Source organism: Anthonomus grandis, chromosome 9 (assembly GCF_022605725.1).
Source record: "Anthonomus grandis grandis chromosome 9, icAntGran1.3, whole genome shotgun sequence".
NCBI classification, from domain to species: Eukaryota; Metazoa; Arthropoda; class Insecta; order Coleoptera; family Curculionidae; genus Anthonomus; species Anthonomus grandis.
The window spans coordinates 13,230,302-13,252,440 of NC_065554.1; the positions used below are offsets into that span (position 1 = coordinate 13,230,302).

The following is a 22,139-nucleotide window of genomic DNA, read 5'->3' on the forward strand; positions in this document are numbered from 1 at the left end:
TTGGCGAAAAAAAATTTGGGTAAACTTCTAGATAGTGAACTTTAATTTAAAAATCATATTATCTAATATATTACGGAAAGCGTGTTTTAAATTAAAGATTTTGTGCATGTATAAAGACATCTTATCGACTAATATTAAATTAAGATTAAGTGATTCTTTAATGCTGTCTTCAAGCACATGCAGTAATATTCTCTTCTGGTCCGCAATCTCCCAAGAAGTCCAGTTTTCAAAAGCTTTAAAATTGCTTAAATTCAGTTATAACAAAAGAAAATGATGATCACGTTACTCCATTATCTCTTAAAACGCGGTGGTTGAAATTGGAAGAACGTTTCAAGATAATTATGTCCATGCTGGTATCTGAAAGAAAAATAAATACCTTAAAAGGATTTTTTATCAACAAATATTAACAATTAAAAATTAATTGAAAGAAGAATTATTATTAAGAAGAATTAAACTTATTATTTATTTTTAAATATTATGTTTATTAAGCATTTATTGTAAAAGTTAAATTTATTAATGCATTTAACTTTTCTTATAAATAAATTAATATTCTATTAGCAAGAACGATTGTCTTATTCCTGAAGATAAACCCATTTGAATTTTTGATCCGCCTATTATAAAAAATATCAAACATAGCCCGTATAGAAAGATGTAGTATTTAACGTAGTAACCTTAATTAGCTTAACTCTACATTGATCAGAATTTGCCATATTTTGCCCTTTATTATGCAGTAATTTAATGTTTGATAATCATCGTTCACAACGCATACCATAGAACATGTTAAAGTATGTTAAAATGGAATATGTATAACTTTAGCAATACCAACTTTGTTATCCTAGAACTTGTAACCATAAAAAGTACAGTTATCTAACAAATTCACATAAATAAATTGTTTATTGTTTAGGTACTGGTGATGATTTATAGTAAAAAAAGTAAAAAAGATTCATTAAAAGCTCATTCATACCGCACACTGGGACAATGGTGACCTCGGTATTTTAGCCGGAGGCGGCAATAACTGACTCTCGAGAGATGCAAGTGGCCCCTATTCGCCATGAATTTCGGAAAACAACAAACAATAAAAGGGACGTTTATTTCGCGTTGATAATTTTATTTTATTGAACAACCAGGTTCATGGACAAGCCGCATTTGAGTGGGTTTACATCAAATCGTTAATTAATTTTTGATTTATTTATATACAATTATTTAATGTATAATTCGGCCTTAAAGTTTCATATACAAATTACGTCATACAAAATGTACTTTTAAATTTACAGATACTTAATTAAAATAGTACTTAGATTATAACATGTTTTTTTTACCACATGACCATTTTACTAAACAAGAATTAAATTTCTTATTTGTTTTGTTTATACAGAATAGTTACGTAGAACATGTCATAGTACAAAATAAAAAATAAAAAAATTTTAAAGTACCAAATGAGCATACAAAAAACTAACTAAAGAACTCCTAAACTAAAAAAAAGGAAAAAATAAATAAAAATCTGAACTACTAATAAAAATAAGTAAAAAGCTTTTAAATAAAAAGCATATATACATAGATTATTAAAATCAGATATGTTAATTTAAACATTAAGCAGTATGCACTATTCATACATTGTATTGTAAAGCTGGTAACTGGTTGTATTACAAAAAAGAACCCTATTTAATTAACGAAAAACATACACTCCTATATGTCCCAAGACTATAGTATAATAATATAAGTCCCAACAACCGTGAAGATATTACACATTCAAAACACAAGGTTAAATGATTTTATCTGGCCCATATTCTATATTCTGCGAATAAGAGCTTTCTGTTAAATCATGATCCTGGACATGCCTCCACTTCTATTCCAAAATACAATACTATATCTTCTTTTTGTATAAACCATACGAATGATGCAGCAAGAGTTTTAGTATAATTATTAAAAGAAATAAACTTAATCATCCTGGGTCCATGAACTTTCAGCCATTTCTTTTCATTATGCATATTGAGCATATAAGATTCATACAATTTAAAATACAAAGTCACGTCAGATGTCACTTTTTGTTGACCTCGTCCTCTTAACGTATAACGTAACTTATATATAGCCTCTAAATTCCTTTTTTATTAAAATGCAATGATCGCGTTTCTATCAGCATTTTTGATCTGATAGAATCTCAATTGCAGACATGCTAGAGAATTCATAAGCCTAAAATAACATTATTACATATTTTAGATCTTCATCATGTAAATTATTCATTCAAGTTTTATTATTTACTATATTCATACGTTTTTCTTGCTACCTCAAATGATTAAGAACTGTGGCTATAATTTAAATAGCACCTTTATATAATGCAATATGTAAGTGAGGCTTATACCCAATCAAAAATAATTGCCGATAGACACCGTTTAAAATTATATATTTTTTTTTTGAGAATTAAGGATTATAAATTAAAAACTACCACTAATATCAATTTGCAGTAGCAATAGTAAAAGAAATATAACAAAACTTAAGAGAAAACAGAAAAAATTATTTAAAAACTAAATTTTTCGACTCCAAATAATTTATTTAATTTAAATATGGCCTATATTTTTTATTTAAAAGTTTCCTAAACACCAAGTCATATATAAGGCAAATACTCACTCTTTTAAATTCAGAAAAAAAAACGTTATTTTTTAATATAAGATTCAACCGCTCAGTATGCTATTTATTCTACTTCTTATTATATAGCATGTATATTAGGTGCCCGACATAATAGCTAATTTTTTTTTATAGACAATATTTTTTAATAGTTTGGACATGCAATAATAGATGAAGTAAAATTTGGTATTAAGTAGGTGATTGACCTATGGCCAGTATAATTTTTGGCTAGCACCACCATCATGTTTTGCGTTTAATAGAAATGATTTTTAAGTATCGAGTTTTGAATTACTTGTAGACTACCTGAACCAACCAAGCTTCAGTTAAGATTTAATCAGAGCATAATAGAGATTTTTTATTTGATTGACTTAAATTGAAGGTGCGGTGATGTCCATCAGTTCCTAAGTATTTGACCAAATTTGCTCTTGAAATCTATAATTTAGTATATAACTTAAGACGGTTTGAGATTTTTTTTAATTTTTAGTAAATCGACGTTTACGACCAGCCACAATCAAAAATGATTAGACCTCTCATATACACTTTATCAAAGGTTTTTTCAAATCCATACAGACACACAGAAATAGTATTTTTGCTATAAACTTTATGAATTTCAGTATTAAAAAATGGGTCGACTAATTGAACCTTTGGGTTGAATATCTAAAGTTATAACAAATAATTAAAATTTGACGTGGACCAGTCAAACGGCTAAAAAATCGGCTTTGAAACAACAATTAACACATGGTTACTAATAATGATAATATGCCATTTGGGATTGTGAACTGGAATGAGATAGATCCTAAAAGCTTTGATAAACTAGTGCATCCATAATTAATAAAGAATTGATTATATCATTCCAACGCATCTGGAAATCTAATATAATTGCAAAGTTAAAACCTTATCGTTTTTTTCTAAAAGATGTATACACTCAGAAATGTGAAAAATTGGATACTTAATAACCTAAAATTTTTAAACCATTCAACTTATAAGGTGATGGCGTCCATAGACACAAACTTCTCGCCTTTGCAGATATCCACTACAGCCCCATTTCTAAAGGAATATAAAAGAAAATTACGTAATTGGAAGAGATAGCAAATCCATGTGCAACTGTAACTGCAAACCTTTGTAAATCAGGTTGTAGACAGAAGGCTATTCGGGGGTGTATTCTGATTCTATAAGGTGTATACTTAATGGAAAGAGAGAGAGGAAAGTATTTAGGCAGTTTAAGCCAAAGTAATCTATAAGAAACTATCGACTATAAATTTTATACCAATAAATACCAACATATTAATGCCGACTATTGGACTATTATATCTAATAAAGAGGTCACAACTAAAAAAAAACATCTCATGGAAAGGTACATAAAAAGAGCTTCAACATAAAAAGTGGAATTATAGAAAATACTTAGGAAACAATACTTATCGCACAAAATAGTGCATCCTTGACAAATGCGAAACCTTTTGGCGTGCACTCAGATTAACTAGGCTGTTGATCTTTCCGATCTCAGTATAGCCATGCCAATTCAGGAACATATTATAAAAAATACGTGTATAATTTCAACTTTCTTTTTTTTTTGTAAAAGAAAGCTGTTTTGTTATAAACACTTAATTTTTTCAGACATGGCTTTTAAAATTGAAAACGTATATAAGCAGAATTATTGTTGAAGACAAAATGATAAAAAAAACATTTATATACTAATTTTAAGTCATCTGCATAATAAATATGATATAATGGAGCTAAAAGATAGAAGAGATATTATGAAATAGTGATTCTTATCTTAAATCTTAAAGGACCTACTACTTCTTCTTCTTTGTCTTCCTCTGCTTCTTTCTCAGATAATTTCTATTGTCTCCTCCTGGATGTAGGCTTCCCTCATGTTTATTCACGCTATCCTGTCCTGTGCTACGTTAAAGCACGTGTTTCCTATTCATCGCTTAATATCATTAAGCCATCTTCGTTATAAGTTTCCCATGCTGTCTTGGTCCCAGGTGTGTCAAATTTAATTAAAGGTTTATTTCGATTTATTCTACTGATCCACATGTCCACCCCATACCCATTGTCGCTTCAATTCGGCAATACGTTTTACTATATTCATGACCACTTTTTTAGACCATATGCCGTTATTTGATTCTCCTTGCCTATATTTAACTGTATGCTTTAGATAAAAATATACTCCTCTACATTTTCTAGTTTCTTGTCATCTATATATATTTACATTGATACAGATGCTTTTAGTTTTGGAAATGTTCATTTTTAAATCCGACATTCTTCGACGCATGACTAAGTTCTTTCATCATACTACTTAGTTCTTGCATATTGCTGCTGATCGGGATAATGTCGTTGGCAAATCAGAGAAGGTTCAAAAAGGACCCGTTGATATTTATCCCTTTAATTCTTTATTGTAGTAATTGAATGGCATTTTCTAGCGCTAAGGTCATTCATTTTGGGGATATGGTATTACCTTGACGAACTCCTTTGATTATACTATACTTGTGGAGTTTGAAATGTATACTGGTATTTTTGTGTATATTTATAAGCTTGTATAACGAGAATCTGAAAGATAAATGCCTACGTCTCTATTGAATCAAACATTTTACTAACGTCTATCGCTATCACAGGTTTATAAACGCCAGATGGAGAGGTACGTTGTATTCTGTTGTTTTTTCTATTAATGTTTTTATATTGTAGCTGGTTGATGAAAATTTGTTAAACAGCAAAATTATTTCTGGATTTTGCCACTAGTTTGAAGTTTTGCCTTTTTGACTTCGACCTTCGGCCTTAAAATAGGCATAGTTGCATTGTCCGCTATTACATTTTCGATATCTTCGGTGGCAATATTCTGGTACCCCACTTGGAGTTCTTCTTCTTTCCCCCATAAGTTTCCGTATATCTGCATGTATTTTTAGATCCTTTTTGAATCTTAACTGCGGTACATATATTATTGGTGCTTTTGTAGTTGAGTTCGTTGTTATTTAATTTATCTAGGTTATCATTTAGTCCTAGTTTACTTTTCAATACTTTTTATTATTTTATTTTTTTTATTTAAGTTGGTTGCCAGTAGGAAATCTGCCTATTTGTATGAGTTTTTTTTTCGATTTTAAATTTGAAGCAAAGAAATCTTTTTATTTACTTGTGGTCCCAGTATGAGTCGAACAGATTTAGTACTGAAATATTTGTGCAGATTTTGGTGTTCGCTAGTATTAAATCTGTTTTATTTTTAGTTTTACCTTCACTGTTTCCATGTTCACTTTTCCCTTTCACATTTTCTTTTGGTTTCTTGAAAAATGTATTCAGACATTAAAAATGTTCTCTATTTAAATAGTAGCATTTCTCTTCTCTGGTTATTTATACTCAGTCTGAAATTTTCTTTAAAATAAGAAATGCATGCTATAAAATAAAAGAATAAATTTTATTGCCAAAATCGTACAAAAAAAAAGAAACTGTCTCTGATGACATTATAGAAAATTTCAAACTTACCATCACCATAACGTAGGTCTAAAAACTTACATTTTCTTTATCTTCAAGTTTACCTATACCTGTGTAAGATGTAAATCTACCCAAACAAGTTAAGAAACTATAGATTTACATGACTGTAATTTGAGGTATTTAACAACCTTATTTTGAGTTAATATACTTAGTTACTCTGATAGTATTGCTTCTTCGAGCCTCTTATTTGCAACAATGTCGTAAGTTCTTATTCATATATTATTAAGTCAATCTGGAAGAAACATTAAAGCTCAAGGATATACTTAAACCTTCACAAGACTATCATTAATTCGGTTTATAATTTTTTTTTGACCCTAGAAGGATAATACGTACCATATTAAGTATTTCATAGGCACTTGACATTGAATTTATTATCGCTTTTATAAAAAATTCTCAATGAATCGAAAACTTATGGAATGTAAGAGTTATCATTAAATTTTAAACGGAATTTTATCGTGGGAACCATCCCTCTTAAGTGACTCTTTTAAATCCCAAAAGTATTTTTTTTTCGGTTTTTTATATAACTGTATTACTCAAAAGGTTCGAACACCGTCATGTGTTTCTGTATCCTGTCAAAATTAGCTCAAGCACAGCTGTTTTATTCTTTTCAGTGAAATTCGTTAAGTTAAAGCGAAGTAATGGAGTGTGAAGGAAAAAACGCCAGGGGCGAATTTTATGAAATTTTAATTTTTACTGTATTTTTGTTTTTTTGTTAATTTGTTTTTTTTTAATAATATTGATTAGTATTAAATAATTAAATGTTTGTTTAATAGGATCTAAATGATATTTGATAATTCATCATAGGAATAATTTTTAAATAATTTAGATATTGCTGTATAAATGCTAATATAAATGTCATTTTTTTAATGTAATATTGTTCAGTAGTACAGTATTCGACAGTAGTTTTCTTTTCAAAATGGCAAAATGGCATTTAAAAGTATACGTACTTAAATTACTATGACCTTACCTACTACTAACATTACTATATCTAATTAACTACCATACCATTTTGTTTTAGATTAATGTAGTAATAAAATATAAATAAAATTTCTTTAGAAGAATGGTGAAGTTTTCGGTTATTCTTACATGAAGTAAATCAAATCAATTCAAGTTTTAAAAGATTGTTTTAGAGTACGTTAAATAAAATTATTTTATATTGTTGCATTCTTTTTAAAACAGTGAGTGTTTCCTTAGTTTTTTTAGGTTTTATTATTAAACTGATTCACTGATACAAATTTTGTGACATTTTTCGACTATACGTTGTTTATAACTATTTAATTAGTAAATATTATATTTATTCTTTCTGCTAAAGAAAAAGTCTATATTTTGCAAATGAATACTTGCTGCTAGAAATAATGTGAAATAAAATGTAGTTGGATTATTTATTAAAATGCATATATGATGGCCATAATCGCCATCAGTAGATATATAAAAAAAGAAATATAACCAACATAGATTTTTATATAAGGTGCTGAAAGTCATTAAATATTTTAATAAAAAATTTAACTGCATTCTTATTAAGGCAAAAAGCAACCAAAAAATATACGTAGAATTTCCTTTTTTAGATATATTTAGCTTAAATTAATTTAAGTCTAAGTAGTGCCAAACTAACTTTTGACTTTGTTATTTTTAGGTAATTGGTAAATATAACCTTTTAACGCAAAAGCTATATTTATAATTAATAATATAGTATATTTAAGATTACCAAACAATTCATCCTCAGTTGCCACCTAAAATTAAATTAAATTTTGTATTACCATTATCATTACATAAAAGTATGCAAAGATATTTTGGTGTCAATTTTTCAAAGTGCATTTTGTTTCAACTGAGCCAGAGACTTAAGGAATACTTTGGAAACTTTAAACGACTTTCAAGTGCTACACTCTAAGTTTGTGGTGGTTTCCCCACTAAGGTTGTCAAAGAGGCCTTAAGTGGAGTATTTGAAATATAAGCCCTGCAACAGCTGATAAGATATTCAATATCTACAGACTAGTTTATTTTTGGAAGTTATCCTGCTAAGTAGTAAAATTTAATTTTCGAAATTCCATTGTCTTTATTTTAAATTTAGCACAACGTTTCGGTTTAGGAGTATCTCCAACTATTTATCAGCGTGTAAACAGTTTACACTTGTTGGTTAACACTCCTTGGAATAATTTTTTTCATAAGATACATTACCCAAAACGGTTAAGGCTTGCCAACTGAGAGTACGCTACTATACATCTTTAACGCGCTCATCCATTATATTATAAGTTTGTACTAAAAAAAATTATATATATTTATGTGAGCTGGTAGCCTAATGGCCAAATTCAATAAGTTCAGTAAAAATAGTCAGTAGTATGAAAAGTAAGTAAAGCAAAAAATATTATAAAAGCCTTGTTTTAAAAAACAACTAATCCAGTTTATAAAAAAAACAAATTCGGATTTCATACATGTCAATACAGCGCTCTACAAAAATAATCGTTAGTCCGATGCTGTCTATCTCGAGTTAATATAAATTATCCGCAAGTGTTAGGACATTCATAACGCGCTTATTCTTGTACAAACCTACAAGTAAAGATTTAGAATTTGTGTCCTTCTTTTTGTCAGTCAATAATGTGAGTGTATAAATATGTATGGCGAACTGAACGGAGTGCGTGTGTGTGGTAAGCATGCAGTAAAGTCATCTTAAAGTTTAATAGATTCGTTATTCGCCGTACAATTCGAATTAAATAAACACAATGGGAGGTCCCACATGAACGATGGGCTTTCGAGAGATTGTTTTTGCATGGGTCTTTGTACAAAGTAAAATAATAAAATATTAAAAGTTTAAATTAATGCCTTTGATTTAATTCTAACACATCGTTGAGAGAATAACACCGGTGGACCTATATTATACTAAACCTAAGCGCAATTGACCGGTTCCCGCTCATTCTTCTCGTCAAATCAACGTGTCTACTTAAAAAGGCAATAAATTTGAGTTATTTGCGTTCTCCAAAGGTCAACCACGGTGGTGCAAATGACCTATAAATTGCACTATTTTCAAATGCAACACTGTGGGACCGCAACGATGGTGCCTAAATTCAAGCACATCCGGTACCCGGGTTCAAATCCTTTATTTGCAATTATATAAGTAACGACCGTTGCTTTTTTTATTTTGTTATTTTGGCATCAATGTCCTGTGGGTCAATTGGACACTTCCTTGCGAAGTTCTCATCATATGTAGATGGCATTATTTGAATGCACATAGAACTTTCTATCGAAAGATCCATCATTTTTACATCTAATTTTTTCCAATGTAAAAGTAAAGATTTATTAGTTTTGCATTACTTTAAAGGTTCCAGAATAATTGGGGAACCCCCCGGACTTAAATAGCTTGCAAGAAAATAAAAGGTATAATAATTTTTTTTTCCTTAGGCCCCTTTCTACATAGTTATAACAAAGTAAACTTCAATGGCGTAAAAAAATTACCCAATCGTTGGGCGCCAATATTCCTCTCTTGTCAAAGTTAAAACTAAAAGACGCACCTGAACATTACTTTTAAAATACTTTGTAAAATTTCTTAAAATTTTAGTATATAATGATCAGTAAAATGAACCTATTAAAGACTAATCTGGATAATTTTGCTTTTAAGGAACCGGCTATCTGTAACACATTCTTACAAATTTTTACATCCTGTATAATAGACGTAAAAAACAAATGTTTAAATGGTATTTTTATTTATTTATTTTAAAGGTTTAATAATGTAAGGTTTAAAGGTTTAATAATTAATAAATTTTAAAATAAAATCTATAGAAATATTTTTACTAGAGTTGGTAAAGAATAAGAAAATGGGGTAAGTGTTAAACAAATTTCTGAGGAACCTGTATTAGGGATTTAGGTTAATAATTACTTCTGTAAATAATATCTGATTATAAAAATAATGTGTCCTCTTCTAAATAATTTTTTTTTGATATCCTAATTTTTCTTTTGACTAAATTGATGAGCGATTAAGCAAAACCAGATAAATCCATTTTTAAAATTCTATATTTAAAAAAACGTTCCAATAGAGGATCCGGGAACTTATCAAAATTAATTATAGTGTACGTCAAAGATTTGATATTATAGACCTGGTAGACAATACTTTGGCGCTTATTAATTAACATAAGAATTAGTGCTAATTAAACTTGATTTTTTTGAGTTAAATATATTTAGTTAATTTTATAATGCAAATGTGATTATTTCAATGTAGGTGTGAATGTTATTCGCATTTTTTTAAGCTAAATAATATTATATTTACTTATATATGCAACGAATTTTTTTTAGATATGTACATACATCTTCTTAAGTAAAAAATTTTTCAAAAAATCTTCTTAAAGTAAAATAAAAACCTAATTATTATTATGGTTACACGGTATTTTAAAGGGGATTTAGCGGGTTTTGTTGATCGCTCCTCAATTATATTGCCTCTTTTAACATTTTTGCTCTATTTAATAAAATACATTTTCTTAAAATATTGACAGAACATTGATAACATTTATATAAATAAATAATAGTTTACTAATATTGTTTTTTTATTAGAAAAAAAAAATTGAATAGGCAATTTGGCGCCCAACAGTTTTTTTTTTGATTTATCGACAAGAGTTAAAATAAATGTTGTTTCTAAAAATCTATTTATACATAAAAGAATACTATTCCAAAGTATATCTATTAGGATCTGTTCTAGGAAATTACATCTCCACGTATATTCTAGGCCTAGAAAAAATGTTATAAATAATATGAATAAAATTTATCAGAAATACTAATGAATTTCTTTATGAAACCTCTTAATTTTTAAAACAAGTTGCCAAGTCTTATTAAATCTGCACGGTTTCTTAACCTAGATAATTCTATGGATAACATAATATTGAGTTTGAAAATTTTCTTCATGTAACATGTTTAATAATTTTCACATAAGTCCGATATTTGATTCAAGCAAAAGCCAATATTAAAAAGTAGGTAGGTTGGCAATTTGGTCTTCAAATTAAGAAAATCAGTATAGTACAAGCATTTAAATCATAAATAACGATTATAATTTCAATATTTTTTTATTTAATAAAGAGAGAAATTATAGAAAACTCATATAAATTTATATTTAATTTTGTTCATTATAATTACGTATTGAAAACACTTTCTTCCATTGAGTCTCATCTCAGCGAACACTTAATACTTTTTTAGACCAGTGCTCTTTAATTGAAAACTTTCCTAAAAACTAAAAAGTGGCCTAAGTGATTTATATTTCTAAATTGTGTCTAAGCCAAACAAGTTGGTAAAGGTGGTAGCCGAGCAGTTAGTTATTGTCATTTATAAACAGTAATAGTATACTTCTCATATATTTCTACCTCTTTCTCGTTGTTGTCACTACTGCTGCTGCATTGTAAGTTATCAACGATATTTTCCAAACTTGTAATAGTAATTTGTTAACCATTCTTGTCGTACAACATTTAAGTAAGACCTTTAATACCTTGATTAGTAACAAATAATAAAAATCATAAAAACTATTATATTTTTTTTACTTATTTTTTAATAGGGACCATCACCAAAAACTGTAATACATATACTTGACTTAAAAGGAGCAAAGCATACACGCAACAAAATTACTTTCTTCGTTTGACCTACATTTCTGTTTAATTTTTTTTTTTCAATTTGGCCTAAATAAGTTAAAATAAATAAATTTTAAAAAAGCTCTCGGAAACCAATTACCATAAAGTGTAAAGTACTTGCTTTTAAGATGTAGCGCCTTGAGAGCGGCTTTGGCGGTACGCAAGGTTGTGTAATAGTACTATGCTTTTGCAAAAATTTCATTTAACGGGGTTATTTTTTGTTAAGAATTTTCTTACCTAATTAAGGCAGACAGCTTTTTAATTGTTTAGCATAAAATTAAAATATGAAAAGCTGATTTTTAGTAGGCTAAATATGGCTAACTATATAACTCTTCTATATATGAATGACTAACTGCAGAAAGGGGATATCTCACAATTTTAAAATTGTACAGGAAGAGGAAAAAACTACCTAAACTTTGGTATATTTTATATATCACCTTCGTCTCTTTTGGTGTTTTTAAATTTCCCATGAAGTTGTCAATATTGACATATGGACATGTCTCCTTTTTGCAGTAAAATAAAACAAAATTCTATAATTTTGACATTTGCTTTATTCAAATAGTACATACTCATTCTACATCGCATTCTTTCTCACTTGTCGGCCAAGTCGAGATGATCCTCCAAAATTCCATATAACCCTCAGGAATAAATTTGATTTTATTTAATATATCAGTAATTTTTTTTGTTAATTGGTCTCTTTTCAAGGTATGCTTTTTTAGAACATTGAGTTTATTCTTTTTCAGCATTTCTAAGCCGGTAAGTATAACTTACAGGGTAGTTTATAAACTCACGGCTAACTATCTGAGTGGTTGTTGAAATACTCAAATGTTGGAACGATGCGATAGAAAACGATTTCTTTTGAGATCGTGGTACACTCTTTCCATAAGATTCATTACTCAGACAGGTTCTTTTATAAAATTGTGGTCACCAACGTTTGAAATCGTTAGACACCTGAACAGTTGAAAATTTTGCTGGATTTTTGCAAGCCTTGAAAATTTTTTCAACATAATCCTGGATGGTGTAAAATCGTTCTATTTTATTAAGCTATCGTTTAATTAGGCCAAAGTCATGGTCGCAAGGCATAAATGAATGGCCTCTCATTGGGAAGTACATTTCAATCTCATTAAATCTCTTGAATTCAACTAAACTCATTAGAAAGCGAATCACGGTATTATTTTTATTCTGGCCACTACAGTTGTTACAGAAAATGTGAAGAGTTTTATACTTTTGCAAGCTTTGCTGATCTAAGTAATGCTCGAGAAAAGAGCATACGTCATTTGCACCTTTGCCCGCCTCCCCTTCATGGTAGACATAACAAGCAAAAATTATTAGATCCTAAATTATGTATCCCAAAAGTACAAACAGTGAGCTATCGAAAGTAGTACAGATCTTGAACCGGAAGTTGTGGTAGCGATACATTCGCCATGAAATCAATGCAAATACCTGCAAGGTCTGCTCATCTTCAGTAGCGCGCTTTTTTACCGAATCTAGAGCAGTATAAAACTTCTTGCTTCGTCTTTTGTGGACCATAAGCTCAGCAACTGCTACTCTTTTTGCATTATCGTTAAGACAGTAACTCTTTATTTTAGCATTAAGTTCCTCGCAGGTACTGCAAGTGTCTTTTGCTAGTCTACCAAATTTTAAGTTATAATTTTCTTTAAAATAGGACCAAAAAAATTTGTAAGAAGTCTTTTGTTTGCAAATTACAAAATAAATGAAGCATACTTTTCTTCTTCAGTCAGTTCACTTAAACATTTCTTGTAACAACTAAAAGGATAAACTAGTTTGCCTAACGATGATTTAAAAAAACCCCAGACTTACCATAAATCACCCGCAACCTCTTTGGCAGGAATGCATTTTCCAGAATAATTTACATGGTGGACGCCTTGCAGTTTTGCCCTTTTAATATAATTTCTTTTATATTTCTCAGTGTTCACAACACCTTTTTTTCGTTTTTTTGGGATATCTTCAGATTCTGAACTCGAACTCATTTTTTCTATTCAACTTAAATAAAATGAAATTGTAAATGAAATATGAACGTGTTGTTTCCTTGTTTCTATGAAATGCTAAACAGAACTAAACGACTGCGTTTTTTATTACTCAGCCAGCAAAAACCAAAATAAATCAGAGCGGAACATTAAAATAGGTCCCCGAATCTCTATTGCATTTTAGTGATTATATTATCTGGTCTTTTGTATTGGTGTACGAAACTGCACGAAATGAACCGAAGTCAATAGTTTACCGCAGAAAGGTTACTTCTCCAGGACATCTCCCCTTTCTGCGGTTAGCGAGTATTATAATGCTATCGAGTAAACGGTGTGACAATGTTGTATGTCCCGTTTATGCAGTAAACGATGTATTTAAGGTAATGAAATCTAAATATATGAATTTCCTAAGAAATTGGAGATGTCCCCTTTCTGCAGTTAGCTATTCATATATAATCTAATTTTTTTCTAATAAAAAAATTAATAAAATATTAAGCCAGCCATGTCATGTAAATATTGCTAAATTTACATTTCTGTTCACTAATATGGTAAAATATATAGAATACTACATGTATATCATGTAGAAATTTATAATAGTATATTTATCCGCTAACGTTTAACCTTGTAACATCCCATTTTCCTTGGTAACAAAGAAGTTTTACAAATTACTGAATGAATAATCGAGTCAAGGGCACCAAGCCAATTAACATATTGCACGTATAAAAAGGGTAAAAACTGGCGATGGCGTTGGTGGATTTGGAAATTATACATTTTCCAGAATGTAATAATTTGCCGCATGTATTGTCCAGAAATACTGGTTTTTACAGCTTGAGCAATAAAAAAACCTATGGGTAATAGTGGATGTAAGACATTGCTCCATAGAATCGAAGTTTTTAATAATACATAATTAAATTATTGGTTTTAGTCTGATACATTAGAAATAATTGTTTAACTTTTTCGTATTACCTCGCTATTAGTAAAACATAATTTTAATCTGTTATAAAAACTTAAATATTTCAACTTTCAAATGAATGTTTTTAAACTATTTTGTATTTTTGTATTTAATAGGAAATATTTATAGTTTGCCTACTCTCCTTCTTCATCACTTTATAGACAAATTATTATATATTTAGTACGAACATTCGACGTGGATTATTATTAGTAAATCATTTAACTTAAGTCTAGCATATCCTTTGCAGTCACCTATAAGATAGCTGTAAGCGGTTTTTTAAGCGTTACAATTGCACACAGTTGTGGTTGAGTTCACAGTGACACCAACCGGATCTAAAACTCCTCGGGGCCAAAATCGCAATCATGCTGAGCTATATGATAGGAAGGTTTCAATAAAAGATCTTTGGATTATATGCTTTTATTGGTCTTTGCCTAATTTACCTTAGATTCTTAGTATGCCCGTTCGTCTAGGACCTAAGAGATCCACCTCCTATTCATTTTATTCATACCCTCATTTCTCTTTATCTGAACTCTGTCTCTTGGTAAACTGATTTTATTCTGCGTTATTCGTGCAGTATATCTCTTCGCTCCTGTCTTAGCTTAAAACTAGCCTTCTAGGCTTAAGGAGCCTTTAATGTTTCTTCTTTGGGGTCCCTTTTACTTTGTACCTTATAATTTCTAAAATAGCTCTTACGTAGAAGATAGTTGCAAACGTGCTTCAATTAATTTGTATAGGGTATTTTGAAACCATCAAATTTGTAACAAATTTGTATAACATTTCAATCCTGGGTTTCTTCCTTAACTGTTATTTCTGCTCTAAAGGATCTTCTCAGCCAAATGGTGTAGTCTCGCCTCGACCTCTTTGGAAACAGTATGGGTTACTTTGATTGAAAAGATGGCAAGGGAAGTATGTTTTATGTTTATTGGCCATAATGACTTACTAGGAAAATTTTCAAAATATGACGACTTTTTATATTTTTCAGATTTAAAACTAAAGACAGCATAGAATGCAATAAAAGGTATAAAAGTCAAAAAAAAGTTATCTGCATATTCGTCAAAGTCTAACAGATCAACTTTAATTAGCTAACTTTTTAACTGTTTTTATTTGTCTCTGTTTTCATTATCTTCGATCAAGTCTATTACTCGAGAATGTAAGAAAAATTCAATAAACTCCGAAATTCAACACATGGATCACAAATACTCGTCAATTCTACAAAGAAAATTACCCCATTATTATAATTAATATTCAGGGTGCAACGGGTGTACCGTCACATAAGATAGCAAAAGGCACAAAACAAGAGATGCCAACTGTGCGATAAGATCCGGAAATGGCGATAAGTACTCAGGCTTCCGTAGTGAAATTTACACATCTGATAAAACTTTCGCTTGTTGTTTCGCAACTTAATGGTTGCGTGTCACTTATGTAATTTTATTACCCCTTGTCAACGAGGGTTGAAAGTGGGAATTTTATAGAATATCATTCAAAATATGAAAAAAGAATTTTTGAGACTTTAAATAAAATTAGCAATTTAAAACCTTGTGCTTTGTGTATGTAAATACCTTTTAAGTTTGTTTTGCATCCATAAATCGACGCCACAACAGGATAAAAAAATTAACCAACAGACATAATAAAAGTGTCTTTAATGAAATATTATACCATCCTATTACGAATCAAAGACCACCCTGGGTAAAATGAAGCAAAATGCATTTTTTTCACCTTGGGTAGGCTCACTAAAAATGCAAAATATATCGTCCATAAACGTCCATTATTGGTGCGTACGTACGGCTTTCTCAGAACTACTAAACATTTCAATTATGTATAATGGACGCGGCAAATAATATAGTTAGACCTGCTAGTTTACAGCACGCGAAACATATTATATAGCTCTCTTCTCTTTTCGCCCTCAGCGCCATTAACTATAATATGATACGTATAAATCCACCAGTGGTGTGGGTGGTCAAAATCAAGTCAAGTCTTTTTAAATGCTTGTTTATCGCCGTACCATTAAAACCACTTTATTTATATAATTAAGGATTTGTCACGCTAAAGGCTTAATTGAAATTCACGTCTAAAGGCTCTTGATTATCTTTGCACCTATTATCTTCACTCTTTGTGTACAACTAAGTGCGGCATTATGAGATTAACATAATTTAATGAGCCCATTTTAATTTTTTTTATTATCTTGAAATGCAAAAAAAATTATTATTTATTTGTAACTGAGAAAGTTATCGGATATATTTAATAAATAGAGCAGATGATAAAAGAAAGTAAAATTTACTAATGATTGTTTTTATTTATTGGCTTTATGATACAGCTATATGAATTTGCAAACAAAAAAAGAAACATGTATGGTTTATTACTAAGAAATACTACAATGGGATTATATTGCTACATTTTATAGAGACATATATTATATAAGACAATGTATTAAGTTACTTTAGGCCAAAGGAAATTATTAAAAAATTAATACATTCTATAGGTCTTTTTACTGTAGATAATTTAAATTTAGTGCGACAAGTAAAATTCCTTATTTTAACGTTACTCAGAAATATAACAGCGTGAACAAGTAAGAATAGATTATACAGAAATATTTGAGAATTAGGCTTTAGAGATGATGAGTTATTAATAAACCACTACTTGCAAATCTTAAAGAACGCCATCTCTATTTCATTTGATATTCGTATAGCATTTCATTTTTCTTAAAAACGTGTAAGGCACACTAGAGAGAATTATAATCTAATGTTCTCATGATGTATTTCAATTTTTTTACTTTGCAGAACACTCTTATGTGAAGCATCATTATAATATTGGAAATGCTCAAATCATATTAGGAACACCTCATTCGTCTACTTCAAAGACTAATATAGTAGAATAAAATATAAAGCCACAGTATCCTAAATTTAACAGCAAGAATATGTATATGCATTTTTCATGCTAAATAACGAGTAAAAGATTTTTTTTTAACAGTTATTTATATTAAATAAGCTTGAAAAGTGTTTAAGTTTTAATGATGCTCTAAATTGAGCTAAAGACGATAGCTGCTAAATTATTTCTGTATGCTTTTGTTTTTATTAAACTGAGTTTCTATTTCTATTGTATTTTATTCTTCTTTATTGCTTAAATCGTCATAAAATTACATATTTATTTTTAAGCAAATTATAAAGCTAAAGTACTTTAGAAACTATTAAAATGTGCAACATTTTCAAGCAATTCATAAACTATTATACACTATTGCAAATTACAATATTCATTTAGTGCATATAGTAGATAAAAAAAGCAAAATTTACTTTGTCATTGGTCCATGCTTTATATTTATGATATTGAAATTTTCTTGCGAAGTCTGGACATTTCAAACTTGTACACATACACTGTCAAAATTAGGTCATATACCAATATTAAAATAGTACAGTGAGAAAACAATCCTACAAGAAATTCAATGAGTTCCACTGCAATAAGTTCATTCACTTTATTTCTTAAGGATTGGACGCTAAAATGGTATATATATTTTAAAGAGTTTATATACAGTTGAATAAATGTCCAAACGTTAATGATGTCTGGAAATTGATTATTCTTTTAAAAAGAAAGGTGATCAGGCAAATATTTTTGTCTTCGTCAATTTCCTGGTACATAAATATTCTGGTGAAAAACTTTTTTAAACCTGGATTTACTGAAAAAATTTGAATTCCCTTAACCACCGTAGTGAGGTCTCCCTGACCGCAACGCATTTTCGATCCCATATATCTTATCCCGACTTAATAAGTTAATAGTCTAAGTATCTTCAAGCCGCCGCGTGTTCAGTTTGTCGACGAAAGTTCGTGGTGACAGGTGTTTTTTTTTGTAAGAAAAATTGCATATAAAGTTACACAGCGGTCTCTGTGACCGGACTGCGGTGATTACGTAAGTATTTATATTTCGGACTTTTTATGTTTTTTGGATTGTTTATTGAGATTTTATCACTAGTTTTGATTTCAGTTACAGGTAAATATGAGTAATATTCCATCAACATCCAGAACACGTTTTGGAAACCCAGATTTTGAGTCGACCCTTTTAAATTGGTACGAGGAGGAGGATGATGTATCAACTTTAGTGACGAAGACAGTGTAGACGAAAATTATTGCGAAGAAAGTGAACATGATACAGATTCAGAAATTGAAGCGAAAGATATTGGTGAGCTGCCATGCTACGATAATCCTGATAAAAACCAGGGAGTGTCTTTTTACGGAAAAAACCCCTACAAGTGGTCGTCCCAAAGCTTTGTTTCTCGGTCTAGAACTGAGAAACACAACATTATAATGCAAATACCAGGATTGCGACCATTTGTTGCATTAGGAAATGAAGCTGATGCCGTAACTTGCTGGAATCTCTTGTTTACGGACGATGTTTTACAAATAAGACTTCAATGGACAAACAATAAACTAGAAAGCATGAGAGCAAGATATAAAAATTCTGAAAGGTCTGAGTTGCAAGAAATAGATATAATAGAGTTAAAGGCTTTCATTGAATTATTATCTTATTCAGCAGCTTTCAAATCAAACCATGAAAAACTAGAGAGAATATTTACTACAGATGGGACAGGACGTGAAATATTATGAGCAAAAATAGATTTGCAACTTTATTAGTAGGTTTGCGCTTTGATAATCCAGCCGACAGAATCGAGAGACGTAAAAAAGATCCATTAGCACCAATATCTGAAGTTTTCAACATTTTTTTACCGAACTGTCAACGAGTTTACTCTCCTAGTGCCAATATGACCATTGACGAAATGCTTATATCATTTAGAGGGAGATGCAAATACAAAATTTACATGCATAACAAGCCGTGCAAGTATGGTTTAAAAATGATGTGCTTAGCAGATGCTAGAAATCACTACTTTTACAATGGCTACCTATACTGTGGCAAGAATTCTGATGCTATAGGTCTTTCACAAGAAGAACAAAAGTTTTCTGTACCATCACTATCACTAACCAACTGGTTCTCATCTCTGGCGGTTGGCAGAATATCTACGGCAAAAGAGACTGACATACGTCGGAATTCTTTAAAAAAAAAGAGAGAGATCCCTCCATCTTTTTTGTCACACAAAAATAGAGAAGTTGGTTCAGCGTTATATGGTTTTACAAAAAACGTTACGTTGGTTTCACATGTCCCAAAAAAAACAAGGCGGTGCGGTGCTTCTGATATCTTCCATGCACCATTCGCAACAACTTGACGAGTCTACTGGTAAGCCTGAGATGATAGTTTTTTACAATTCAACAAAATCAGGCGTCGACTCACTTAATGAAAAATGCGCTAAGCATTCAACTGGTCGTCGCACTCAAAGATGGCCCAAGGCGTTTTTTTTTTCGGCTGCTTGACATTAGTGGCGTCAATCCACATGTTATTCACCAATCATTCAAAAATAAGTAAGACAAGAAAAAGCAGATCTTCGAGGCACAATCAAGCGAATTTTACGTCTACCAGAAAATGATCGTGAGGACGAAATTGACTTTGATTGCAAAATATGTAAATTTAAACTTTGACTAATTTGTACCTTGCAATTTTCTATTTCTTATGGATAAGGATTAATTTTTTTTTGTTTTTTAATGTTGCTGTTATCATTCTTTTAAAATTCAACTGCATTTTTGTAAAATGAAAAGTGTTTGTTGGTAAAAATGTTAATTTTTGAAATATATGTTTCAGTTGCGTCAAATACGGGATTTATTTTGCTTTTTGTCAGTTGTAAATGTAAAATTAAGATATTTTTACCAAATTATTAGTCTTAGTTTTAATTTAGGGTACACTAATTCTCATTATCCTGTACTTATTCTGTTCTCATTTCATATTTTATATTTATGATTGTTTAAATCGACACGGTCGTTGAGACCGCACTACGGTAAAGACGTTCTAGGTATAGCACTATGGTGGTTAAGGGTGTTTGAAACGTAGAAAATGTAAGAGTCTGCTTTACTAAAAAATATTGTTCGGTTTATTGTAAGTGAACAACCCGTAGACTTAGATAGGGATCAAAGAATTAGTAGAGAGGAGGCTGTAGTTAGTCATATATTAAAATTTATATGTCCTATAGATTAGGTGCCTATTTCTCAAATATTTAACGCCCCAGGCCAATTACCAAGTTACCTTTTCAAAAGAATCTGATGTTTATAACATAATTAGGAATACAAAAAAATAGAAAGTAATAACAGCCTTAAGAACATATCGATTTCTTTTGATAAGGCCCCTAAACAGATAATGATGTGTCCATTTCTAAGCTTTTTTCTGACTCTTATTTGGTTTTTCGGTTTGATAAAAATTTATTCCGTGCAGTTAAACCAAAAATAGGGGCCAGTCTGTACCTCTTAATTTTTCTGATATTTCTCAATAATACTTTTTAATTGATATACTCGTAGTTGGGTGCTAATGTAGCTGTTATAGTCATTTATTTATCGCCCTCTGTATATAATGATTATTATGAACAATTTTTAGAATCTCTAGTTTTACAGAAAAGTTGTCAACATAAGAGACTTTAACGCTCCTTTTTTCGCGAACGATCAGGATGTGCGGAACTCCAGAAGTGCTGCTCTTGTTGATTTTATTGATATTTTAAGCTTAACCCAATACAATACAATACCTAATTCAAATGGTAGATTATTAGACTTTCCATTCTTCAAACTTTTCATCAATGTACGATGCACTATCAGTTGATTAAGCTTGCGATATCCTTTACGATATTTTAAACAGTATTTTTCTGAGCACAGTTTTATTTAAAATTGACAGGAAAAAATAGGTATCCTGAATGATACATCGGATATTACTGCATTAATTAGAAAAAAGGAAGCAGCTTTTAAAAGATGTAAAAAGTATGGCTCAAATTATGACTACAATAATTTTAAAGCCTATAGAACAATACCTAATAATAAAATAAACGCTGCATATTAAGGATTTATCCAAAACATCGAAAATAATATCCATAGTGACAGCTCACAGTTTTAATCATTTATACTCGTACGAATGAAAAAGGTAAATCCCGAATATCTGTACTTTAAAAGAAGGGGATAGAGAATTTTCATCATCTAAAGCTATTGTTGAGGCATTTTCAACATTTTTAAAGTGTTTATGCAAAACCTAGAAACCTAATCAATATTGATCCTGTTTCTCAGAAAAAAATTTGTATTAAATTAAATGTGTTGGTAAAGTCTGATATTTTTTTAGCTGCAAAAAACAAATTAAGTGCAGGTATTGACTCCATTCTAAGGTTTGTTGTAAAGAATTGCATACATGTTTTTTGAAAACAACTTCTTTTTATGTTTAACAAATCTATTAATACTGGTTTTTTTCCAAGTTGTTGAAAAACCGCCAGAATCGTACTGAAAAAGGACGATCTAACGAAGCTGCGTAATTAAAGTCCTATTTTGATTTTGTACAAATTTTCTAAGCTTTCTAAATCGTGCATTTTCCATCAAATCTACTCACAAACTAAAAGCCTTATATCATCAGGTCAGCATAAATTTATGCAGAGAAAGTCTT

General features: G+C 30.0%; 1 protein-coding gene across 2 annotated transcripts in view; it reads left to right on the top strand.

Annotated features, from left to right (window-relative positions):
• Nucleotides 1–22,139, top strand: part of LOC126740230 (growth/differentiation factor 11) — a 60,306-nt gene that overhangs the window by 25,875 nt on the left and 12,292 nt on the right. Inside the window, exon 1 of one of the 2 annotated variants that reach the window (XM_050446164.1) lies at nt 8,639–8,747. The exons of the other annotated variant lie outside the window; for it this stretch is intronic. Within the exon in view, the coding sequence (XP_050302121.1) occupies nt 8,714–8,747 (34 nt within the window). The 5' untranslated portion in view covers nt 8,639–8,713. Of the gene's footprint in view, nt 1–8,638; nt 8,748–22,139 lie in introns of those variants that run through there. 2 annotated transcript variants of the gene reach the window in all.